This window comes from Fukomys damarensis, unplaced genomic scaffold (genome assembly GCF_012274545.1).
Source record: "Fukomys damarensis isolate Sample0158 unplaced genomic scaffold, DMR_v1.0_HiC HiC_scaffold_3, whole genome shotgun sequence".
Classification (NCBI taxonomy): Eukaryota; Metazoa; Chordata; class Mammalia; order Rodentia; family Bathyergidae; genus Fukomys; species Fukomys damarensis.
This window is the reverse complement of record NW_022900915.1, coordinates 22,262,942-22,275,086: the sequence shown is the minus strand read 5'-3', so window position 1 is coordinate 22,275,086 and position 12,145 is coordinate 22,262,942. Positions and strand designations below refer to the sequence as shown.

Below are 12,145 nucleotides of genomic sequence, written 5' to 3'. Positions count from 1 at the left end.
TCCTTAATATGTGGAACCATAGCAGTTGAATCAGTCTTTTAGGGAATTTTTTCCCTTTGGTGAAAATTTTAAAAAATATATTTACATTGCTTATTTTAATGCTTTTTGAAAATTGAGTATTGAAATAATACTCTTTTTATTTGCTATGTTTTCTTTATAGAACTAGCCAGATGACGCGTACTTTCAGAACTTTTGCTTTTACTCATTGAGATATTTTTAATGGGATTTTTTTTGCATTTGAAAGAAATGATGCCTTTCTTTGTCATTTTACATTTCCATCATTTCACTTGTCATACATTTTCAAGGTGATTGTCCACAGGATTTTAGTTTTTCTTCAGAAATGAGAGTGATACTCTCATTGTGTTAGAGAAAGATGGAGCCATGATTACTAAATATAAATTAGCAACAAATATAAATATATGTATATAATGTAAACATGTTTTTGAGGTGAAATTCATATACCATAAAATTTAAAGGTGTATGATTCAGTAGTATTTAGTGTATTCACATCTAGTAATTATAGCTAAATGAAATTGAGTGTCATTCAAATGGGTTAAAAAGAAAAAGTCCGTTAAAGTGTTATAATTTTGACACTTTCTGTTAACTCTGCATAGTATTTAAACCCTCGCCTGATAATAATACTTACCAACTTCTCCTATTTCTAATGCTAGGTTGGCCTTTATTTCCTTGATAAACTCGAACTTGTATGTGCCTTTAAGTTATGGATAGAGATAACCCACCTAGTTGACCATGTTGACATTACAGAAGGAAGGATTATAAAGTGCAAACTAATTAACTACAGTTTATATGACCATTTCCTTCATTTTTAAAGTTCTACATATTACTGTTTTTTAAAATATACCACACTTTAAGTAAGTCTAATATATTTCCCTTCTTACTACTTCTAGTTTAAAATGTGACTACAGAAATAGAAATTAATATTCTTGGAGACAGAAAGAAAAGAGTCAACCTGAAAATCATCAGTTGTTTTTATTGACATTTTAAAATAAGACAGTGTTTTAAATTCCCAGTTGAAGATTTTGGCTTCCTTCTGTCAGTAAAATTTTGCAAATATCTCTATTAAAGATGTAAGCAGTTATATATGAGTTAATGCCTCAGGTTTCCTACTGCCTGATTTTCTTCTAGTGAGCTTTCACTGTATAACATTGAGCTCTTCAACTGTTGCAAATCAGATGATTTAGAGAAGTTTTTAACTCCTTGTCAGTTTTCCTTTTCAGTTTAATTGTCTGTGAGCTAAAATTATCCCATTTCTTGACTCATATATCTATCAAGTAGAAGGGGTCAGTGAAAGGAGGCATTTATTAGTAGATATTTAATGAGTGCCTATCATATTCTAATGAAGGAGTTTGTAATCCAGTTTTAGATTATAGAAGCTGTATATAAATGAGATGACAGGTATCCTAAGAGAAGACAACATAAAGTAATAATAGATTTTAAAGAACAGGAAAAAATAGTCAAAGAACATTGGCATCTGAAGAGTTATATTTTGGTCTCAACCCTAAACTTTACATGTTCTGTGGTTTAGGAAGGAGTAAGTATAATATCCTATAGAATGGGAGTAAAATCAGTGAATATATGCTTTGCAATATGTGAAGTGCTGTGCAACTATTAGGCATTTTTATAATTGATGATTTTGAAAAAAATACAAACGTACTTTGTAAGAACTAAAATGTAATGATAAGGTTTAATGTAAAACTTTTCTTTTTGGTTCCTGTGGGATTTATGTGAAATTTAAATAGTGAAAAAATAATGTTTTAGAATTCATGTGTTTAAGTTCAAGATACCCTTTGAGTGACAGTGATATTTTTGCCAGTATTCCTCTTGTCAGCTAGAGTCTCCTAATAGCAGTTATTTCAGAGTTTTATTTTAGTATGGGTATAAAAGTTACTTTCTTACATGAAAAGAAACTGCATTCTATGGCCATTATAATTGATAAAGATGGACACAGATACTTTCAAGTTTTCTATTTTTACCACTCTAATAGAGAATATCTATTTTAGCTAGTTCAAGCAGTAAGAGCTGTGCTTTTTACCAAACACCTCATATTAATTTTGAAAAGCATATCTAAGACTTTCTGAATCCAGTTTATTTTTAGTGTTACTTACCAACCCATTCCATAGTTACTAGCCTGTTTTTGTTGCTTAATGTAAAACCACGTTCTGAGTTTGTATCTAAAGCTGCATGTTTTGTGTCATAAGTATTGACAGATTTTTAGAGATTCAAAAGTTTTGTTCCATTTGATAAGTAAAAATATAAGAACATTTTTGCTTTTATAAATGAGAAAACAAAATTTGTGTAATAAAACAAAAGGTAACCCAGAAAGAACTTACACTGTTATTAATATGACATATTAACAGGAAAGTGCAAATTCAATTCATATTTATTTATCTAACACTCATTTCCTGAAGACTCATTTTTAGAAAGTATCATTTTATGCAGCATAAGGAGGTGTAACTAAAAAATGTATGGTGTCTTCTAAGTGAGCTTGAAACCTAGCAAGTTAGATATTAGTAAAAATTATGAAAAAAATAACAAAGGTACTGAATTAGACTTGATTAAGCCATGAAATCTCGATTAACATATGGTGATGAATTAAAAATGACAAAATACATTTTAAAGAAAAACATCCTGCACATAATGGAATAGTTAATTCTTTCAGGAATTTGTTGTGCATATTACATTATGTCATACCATCCTAAGGATATGGAGCAGTAAACAAAAGTAACACAAAAATAGAAGTGGTAATTAATAGGTGAAATTAACTAGCTTGTTACATGTATAAAAAAATGTTAACAGATATTAAGTGAGAGAGTTTGCAGCAATGTAGTAGCAGGAGAATATACCATCCCATTTTAATCAGTGGACATCATTCAAATGAATAATAAACAAAGAAACATGGGATTTAAACCATACATTAGACCAAAGGAACTTAACAAGAATTTACATAATGTTTCATCTAGCAACTATAGAATACATATTCTTCTCATCTGCCCATAGAACATTGTTCAGAACAGATCATGTATTTGGCCACAAGTCTTAACAAATTAAAAGAAAAACATCAAAATAGTTCAAGTACTGTTTCTGACTACAGTGGAATGAAACTGGAAATCAATAAAACATGGAAATCTGGCAGTAGTTTAAGTATATGGAAATTAAACAGTATGTTCGTAAAAAATCAGTAGGATATTAAAGAATTTTAAAGAGAAATTTCAAAGTTTCTTGAGTTGAATGAAAATGGGAATACAATATGTCAAAACTTAAGGGATATAGAAAAAGCTGTTTTAAGAGGAAAGTTCATAGCAATAAATGTCTACATCAAATAAGTTTTAAAATCTAAAGTGAATATGTGACCATGTGTCTCAAAGAACTAGAAAATCAAGAAAAAATTAGCAGAAGGAGAAATGGATACATTTCTGGACACATACAAACTACCAACATTGGGGCCGGGCATTTGGCTCAGTGGTTCCAGCACCTGCCTCGCAAGCATGAGGACTCGAGTTAGATCCCCGGTACCAAAAAAAAAAAAACCTACCAAAATTGAATCATGGAGAAATAGAAAACTTGTCAGACCAAAAATGATTAAGGAGATTGATTCAGTTATAAATGGTTACTTTTGTTAAAATGTCGATTAATAAAAATGAGTGTATATGAACAAAAATTAATATTTTATTAATTTTTATTTTTTCCTTCGAAGAAAAGCCCTGTGGCCTGATGGCTTCACAACAGAATTCTACCAAACAATTAAATTTTTTGAAATTATTTAAAAAATTGAAAAGGACAGAGCCCTTCTAATTCATTTTAGAAAACTAGTATTATGCTGATACCAATACCAGATAAGAATACACTCAAAAAGTAGACTGCAGTAATTCCTTGTTTCACAAATGCTTCTGTTTGTGAACAAGTTTGGTTCTCAAACAGAAGCATTTGGCAGAATTTTGATTCTCTTCACAAACTCTGCATTTGTTGAGGAACATGACGGCAGCTATCCTCCCCCCACAAACATTAACATAGCCCTCTGCCTACCCCAAATTGTAGAATGAATTAAGTTCATGAACCAAAGTACCACTTGTATAGGCCACCATCCCTGATGAAGATGGATGCAAAACTTCAATAAAATATTAGCAAACTGAATTTAATAGTACATTTAAAAGGTCATTCACTGTGATCAAGTGGACTCTTCCCTGGAATGTAAAGATGGTTCATTACACACAAATCAACTAATATGATACACCTAAGACATTAACATCATTAAAGCACAAAACTTACATGGTCATTTCAATAGATGAATAACAAACATTGGATAGAATTCAATCTTTATGAAAAACTGAACAGGTTATATATGAAAGTAATATAGGTCAGCATGGTGAAGATTGTATATGATGAACCTGTCTGTAGCTAATGCTTGTGCTGAATAGAGAAAAGCTTTTCTTTAATATCTGCAACAAGACAAGGATGTCCACTTTTACCACTTTTACCACTTTTATTTAATATTTTTATTTAATATTTTATTTAATAATGGAAGTCCTATCCAGAGCAGTTGGCAAGAGGAAGAAATAAAAGAATCCAAATTGGGAAGGAGGAAGTTGTACTGTCCTTGTTTGAAGAAGACATGCTTTTGTGTGTAGAAAACCCAAAAGATTGCTTAAAAAATTGGAACTAATAAATTCAATAATGTTTCAGGGTGCAAAATCAATACACAAAAATATTTGCATTTCTGTATACTAGTAGTGAGATATTTGCAAACCAAATCAAGAAAATAGTTACAAACAAGACTAAGAACAAATTTAACAAAGAGGTGTAAGAAAGATCTCTTTAGTGAAAACTATAAAACATCAATGAAAGAAATCGCAAAAGATACAAATTGATGGAAAGATTACATACTCATAAATTGGAAGAATCATTGTTATTAAAGTCTGTAGTATCAAAAATGATCTGTAGAGTCAAAACAGTCCCCATCAAAATACCAATGTCCTTCTTTACACAATCAGAAAAAATAATTATGAAAATTGTATGGAAGCCTAAAAGCCCATATATAACCAAATAAATCTTGAGCAAAATGAACAAAAAGCTGGGGCATCAGACAACCAGACCTAAAGGTGCACTACAAAGCTATTGTATAGTAGTCAAAACATATGGATAATGACATTTTTTAAAAGTACATAGACCAATGGAGTTGATAGGAGCCTAGATAATACGGAGCCTAGAAATAACTCTGTACATTACAGCCAGTTGAGTTTTGACACAGGAGTTAAGTGCTCACTTTGGCAGCACGTATACTCAAATTGGCACAGGAGTTAAGACTATACAATGGGGAAAGAACATTTTCTTCAGTAAATGTGGTGAAAAAATTGGATATCCACTTTGAGAAGAATTGAAACTAGACTCCTATATCTCAACAAATCTCAACAAGATTTAAGCCCTGAAATTAAGAAACTACTAAAAGAAAGCAAGAAAAATGCTGCAGGATATAGTCGTGGGCAGATAGGTTTTGGGTATGACACAGGAAACAAAAACAAATGTAAAACCAGAAGCTCAGTAGAAAAAGAAAAAAAAATCAACAGAGCAAATGGACAACCTATAAAATCAGGGAAAATATTATAAATACACACACACACACACACACATATATATGTATATATATATATATATATATATATATATGCATAGTAGAAATGAAAAACATACTCCGTATCACTAATCAGAGAAATGCAGATCAAAGCCAGCATGAGGTACCACTTCATCTAGTGAGAATGGCTGTTACCAAGAAGACAGTGAATAAATGATGAGGAAATAGAGAAAGAATACTTATAAACTGTTGGAGGGAATGTAAATAAGTACAGCTCTTACAGAGTAGAGTATAGAGGTTCATTAGAATATGAGAAATAGAACTACTATTATGATCCAACAATCCCAACCAAAAGAAAGAAAATCAGTGTACCGAAAAGACACCTGCTCTTCCAAGTTTATTGCTGCAATGTTTGTAATTGCCATCAATACAATGTCTGTCCTCAGGTGCATATGTGGTGTATGTAAACTATGGAGTACTGTTCAGCTGTGACAAAGCAGGAAATCTTGCCATTGTGACAGCGTGGGTGTATCTGAAGGACATTATGTTAGGTGAAATAAATCTGGCAACTCAGCTATTGATCTCAGTGTCAAGTGTAATCTAAAGTTAATGTCATAGAACTTGAGAGAAAACATTGGTTCCTAAGGCCAGGGAGAATAGGGAAGAAGAGGAAGAGGAGGAGAGGTGCATCTGTGGATACAATGTTATCTTTTTTATTAAAGGGAGTAATTTTGATGATATATGTACAGAAGGGTGAATATAATTAACAGTAATGAATTATATATTTCAAAATATTTAGAAAAAGGAACTTTGATATACCCATCAGTAGAAAAAAGTAAAGTTTAAGGCACTGGGTGTGATAATTACTCTGAGTTGATTACTCCTCTGTGTATTCATTCATTCATGAACCAAAGCATTACATTGTAACTCATAATGTATGAGGATTATGAGGCAATCAAAAAATAAATTATAAGAAATTATGTAGCTCAGTCTATTAAGTGAGCAGTTTATTCAGTGGATACCTGTTGGTTGTCTCTCATATATTCACTTTGAGGTGATGGATTTAGTCTACAAAAACAACAGACAGATTTACTTTATTTTGTTGCTACAACTCCTAGCTCTTTGAAGTACCTTGTAAATTCATGCTATTGGTCTTAAGGAAGTTATTAGAACTCTTAACATTTTGTTTAATGGACTTCGCACGGTGGTGCGCACCTGCACTTCCAGCACTGCTGCAGGCTGAGGCAAGGAGATTGCAAATTCAAGCCCAGCCTGGGAAATTTAGCAAGATTCTTTCCGAAAATGTCAAATAAGATAAAAAAGAGGGGCGGGCAGGGTATGTAGCTATCTGTGGAGGCCCTGAGTTCAATTCCTAGTACTACAGTACAACCACACACACACACACACACACACACACACACAAAATCCAACACTTAAAAAAATATTTATTAGTATATGTTGTTTGTTGAGACTTCTAAGACTTTATTAACAATAAAACAAAGCCATCCCCAAATGTATTAATATTATTTTTTAGGAATTGCTGATTGAATGTATACCATTTAAGGCACAGGGATGTAATAGTGGAGCTTGTAGTTTGTAGAGGAGGTTCACAGTCATTCATAAATCACAACATGCTTTATATAATTGTAAATTGTAGTAATACTGTAAAGGGGAAATACTAAGTTTTAACAAAGCTTTTAACCGAGAAGCTTGGGGCAGTTAAATCTGAGCCAGTTAAACCTAAGAATCAATACAGGTAAACTAGGATAAGCCATACCAAATCGTTACTGATATTACTCTCACTCCTTCCTGTATACTGGTTTAATTAGTAGTTTATAATTTATTTATAGTTATTAATAATTATTAACATTCATCTGTGTTTATGTTTTATTTTTAATTTTAGGTATTTACTAAAAAAGGAGTGCTTTAGTCTTTTTAAAATTCAGATTTTTCAGCCTGTTTCAGAAATATTTATTTTTTCTTTCATTTTTTCTCAAGCCTGCTCATTGTCCTGAACTATGGATATTGATTTTTTCCAGGAGTTCTGCTTAGGCATTATTATTTCAGCTTATGAATTTCCTTCTTATTTTGTGTACTTATTCTCTTTTGTCTGGCTTCCTTACATAATAATTTCTTTGGAAATTTTCATAGCTATAAAATTTCATTCCGACTTTTATATTTTTCATCTGTTCCCATGAGTGATTTGTAAGTAGCACAAGGATAATTTAGAAACAAGTTCTAGATTCAGTAAATGTTTTAAATACAAAGTAATACATGCTTTTGGCAAAATGCATAAATATGTATTATGGAATCTATGATTTATAATAATGTCTCTTTATGAATTCAGTATAATTCAGATTTTTGATATAGTCTAATCATATGTATCTATGTAGTTTCTTTTTTCCAAAAATTGTGTTGTACATATTTTGCATTTATATTTCTTTAATATTATGTTACATAGTATTTTAAAGTGTAACACCCAACAACAAAATGATCTATGTAGAAATTTCTGGAAATTTATGACTTTTTAATATCAACTTGCATTTATAAAAGAATCTCTTATTTAAAAGTTAGTCTGTAACTTTAAAGTTAGCTGACTAGGAAGATTGTTTGAGCCTAGGTGTTCCAAGTCTTGTTTCAAAAAGAAAAAGTCAATTTGGTTTCTTTCTATTACTGTTAAAGCAGTGTGGAACACTTTTAAAAATCATCTATATGTGACTCTTTTCAGATCAGCTGAGTTAGAAGAAATTTACCAAGATCTGTGCAAATGTAAAATTTGGAATTGTGCATGTATTAAGGCAGGTGGCTTTTTTTTTTTTTTTTTTTTTTTTTTTTTTTTTTTTTTTTTTTTTTTTTTTTTTATGAACTTGGGTCCTTGCACTTGCAAGGTAGGTGGCAGAAATGCTGATCTTAATCCCTGGCCCTGTGCATGTATTAAGAAATAAGACTTTAGGGCTGGGGATTTAGCTTAGTGATTCCACCACCTGCCTTGCAAGCACAAGGTCCTGAGTTGGATCCCTGGTACCAAAAAAAGAGAGAAAGAAATCTTTAATAGTTTTGGTGAATGTTCTATTATTGATCTTTCATTTGCTTAAACTGTAACATTTTTAGGCTCATTACTGTATCTCCATTTTTAAGAAAATGAGTTACTCAGTTTTAGATTGTGTTAGGACTTTCAGAACTTCACTGATCAGAGAGATTGTTTAAAAATAATTAAATTCAAAATTAGATATTTTCTTTTAGTAAGAAAGGGAAACTGAAAATAAAATCCCCACTGTTTAATTTAGTAGGTCTTGAGTTTTGGAGGTGTTTTAGAATTTTACATAGAACATGACACCGGTGGCTGATTTGAAATTTCATTGTGTGTTAACTTCATCTTATTAATTTCCTTTTTTTTTTTGGTACTGGGGGTCAAACTTGGCACCTTGTGCTTGTGAAGCAGGCATCAGCACCACTGAGCTAAATCTGCAACCCTCATTAATTTACTTTTTATTCAACATTGTAGATCAGTGTCTTGACTGCATGCATGTTGTTTCTTCTCTCTTTTTTTTTTTTTTTGGTGTTGGGGATCGAACTCAGGACCTTGTGTTTACAAGGCAGGTGATGGAACCACTGAGCTAAATCCCTGCATGAATGTTGTTTCTAAGTTATATTGTCTAAGTTCACAGCCACATTCTATGTACTATGTTTCATTCATTCATATATGCATATTGATACAGGTAATATGTGCCACACACAATTCTGGAGCATTGGGATACTTTGCTGAACAAAGCAGATGAATAAATTGATCACCCAGTGAGCCTACATTTTGGCAGGGGTAGGGGGAGTAGACAATGTAAAAAGATAAATAAGTAAGATGTATGGTGATAGAGATAAATAAAGTGTATATGATGATAGTGATATGTTCTGAAGAGAAAATTCAATAAGGTAAAAAGGTAAAAAATTTAGTTGGGATGAGAAGGTAGGTATTAAGTATTGCGTCATAATAAAGCTCATTGAAAAGTTAAATTTGATAGAAGGCTGGAAGGCAGTAAGGGAGCTATAACACATAGCTTCTGAGGAATTGATTTATGTGTCAAAACAGGTCTTCAGGAGGGATTAAATTGAAGAGTGTGATCTAAAAATACAGTGAATGTATGAAATAGTAAAAAACACATTGCTATTAACGCCCTCTCAAAATAACTCCCCTCCCTTTAAGCATACTCATTCCACAAATCTTGCCACTTTAAGCAGTTCTAGAATTCTTTTTTCTGAGTTTCTAGTTGTGCCATCATGATTGCCTTGGTGTCCTAGATTGATTTAGAACATTTACTTTAACTTGGAAACAGCCCATTTGCCCATCAGTTGGAGACTGGATAAAGAAGATGTGGTTTTTCTATAAAATGGAATACTACTCAGCCATAAAGAATGAGAAATTAGAGTCATTCATAGGAAAATGGATACATATTGAGGATATACTCTTAAGTGAAATAAATAAGTCACACATGTGTAAATACCGAATAGTATCTCTGGTGTGAAAACAGTAATTGTACATAAAACATTTACCTTTCATGATCATTTTGACTGTGAGGAAGAATCAGAAGTTGTACAGTGTCAGACTCGATGAATAAGGTGAATGAGAACACACAACATGTTTTTATGTGTCTGTGCTTCCTGTTAGATGGGACTTCCCAGCAGCATTCACTGGTTTTTGGGTCATACTTCTTAAATACACTCATGAATGATGAGTAAATGCTGTTGACTGAAGGAAGACAAGAAGCAAAATATTTGACTAAAATATTATTGTGGTTTTTATTACTCATTACATGTTCTATTTTTATAATCTTTTATGCCTTCATTTCTTAATGAGTTTCATATAAGAATGCCTTCTAGGATAAAGTTTTCAGAAAATGTAATTTATACTTGTGTTCATTGAAAATTCTTCCTTTCATATATCCAGATTTGGAGTAATTTTGAAAGGGTTATTATTTGTGTGGTAACTGAGAGTGTATTATGTACCACATGCGCAAAGTAGTTAGCATATTAATACATAGTCCTCATACTTATTTGTGAGGAGGCCTGAAGAGCATCTCTGTTTCACCAGTGGATAAAGTAAGATACTAAGAGATCTTGCTCAGAAATATATTAATATCCTCTATATGAAATATTCTTAAGTATCAGTACTAATATATCACATCTGGTCTAGCTACTTTGTAGAAAAGTTCTATAAGCAGTTTGTTAACAACTATCCCAAATTGTCTGTAACTATATGTAATTAACACTGCCTTGTGTTAACTGTATATCCTTAAATGCTAAAGTAAGAATAATCTCTTTACTGCATCTTAGACTCTGTTTAATGCCTCTATGTTCCTCAAATGATAAAAAAGAAATATTTACCTAAAAAGTTATATATAAATTAAATTTTGTTAAACTGAACCTTATTTTATATTATAAAAAAAGAGCTTTCAGTTTTTAACCTTTTCCTTGGAAAATAATCTTTGAGGTAGTGCGAATTATATTTACATTTAGACAGATTTCAAAGTTCTAAGTTAAAAAAATTTAATTGATACAACATAGTTGTAAAGTATAATTCAGTATGTATATTCAATGTGTAATGATTAAATCAGTGTAATTAGCATTTCCATCTTCTTAAACATTTCTGTGTGTGTGTGTGTGTGTGTGTGTGTGTGTGTGTGTGTGTATCTTGACAGTCTCCCAGCTCCTTTCTTCTAATTCTTTATAAAACGTGTAATAAATTCTGGTAAACTGTAGTCATCTTGCTGTGCTATACAACACTAGAACTTTTTCTTCCTAGGTAACTGTATTGTCGTGCCTGTTAACCAGTGTTCTGGTTTCCATCCCTCTATCCTTCCTACCCCATTCTGTTCTTCGTAGACCCCTATTCTACTGTCTATTTTTATAAAATAGAAAAGTTCTAGTTTTAAAATTTTCTTAAAATCATACATTCCCCTATCTGTACCCATGTATTTTCTGTGTATGTACGGGTGAAATTGTTGTGAATAATCAGAAGGAAGCTTTTATTACACTTTTTGACAAAAGGTATATTTTAGTATTTATTTTTCTATATGTTTTTCCTTTTTACCTCTTAATCATTTTTAAGTGTATAGTTTAGTAGTGTGGAATATATTCATTGTTGTGCAATGATAGTTTTTGTTACATAGAGCTTACTTTGTGAAGAATGCAGTCTTTCTGAACAATATCTTCATATTTATTCTACTTCATTTTTATCTTTTCAGAATCTGTATCGATTTGAGGGCACTGGATTTTCAAGCATCCCCCAACTTATAGATCATCACTATACAACAAAACAAGTCATCACTAAGAAATCAGGTGTAGTTCTCCTGAATCCTATTCCTAAGGTAGGTTAATATATGTACATTTTTGCTTCTTTGTTTTAAATTAATATTTCCCACTGTAAATAATGTTCTTAGATCAAGTGCTAGAAGTTTAGAAACCGAAAGATTATGTGTATGCTGCTAATACCAATATAGATGAACTACATATCCTTAATTTTATTAAAATTCTCTCTTTTTTTTTTTTTTTTTTTTTTTTTTTTTT

The 12,145-nt window shown here is 31.5% G+C and overlaps 1 protein-coding gene across 2 annotated transcripts in view; it reads left to right on the top strand.

Annotated features, from left to right (window-relative positions):
* Positions 1-12,145, top strand: part of Fer (FER tyrosine kinase) — a 360,047-nt gene that overhangs the window by 144,227 nt on the left and 203,675 nt on the right. For both annotated transcript variants that reach the window (XM_033767413.1, XM_033767416.1), the window contains one exon: positions 11,824-11,946. In XM_033767413.1, coding sequence (XP_033623304.1) covers positions 11,824-11,946 — 123 coding nt within the window. The remainder of the gene's footprint in view (positions 1-11,823; positions 11,947-12,145) is intronic.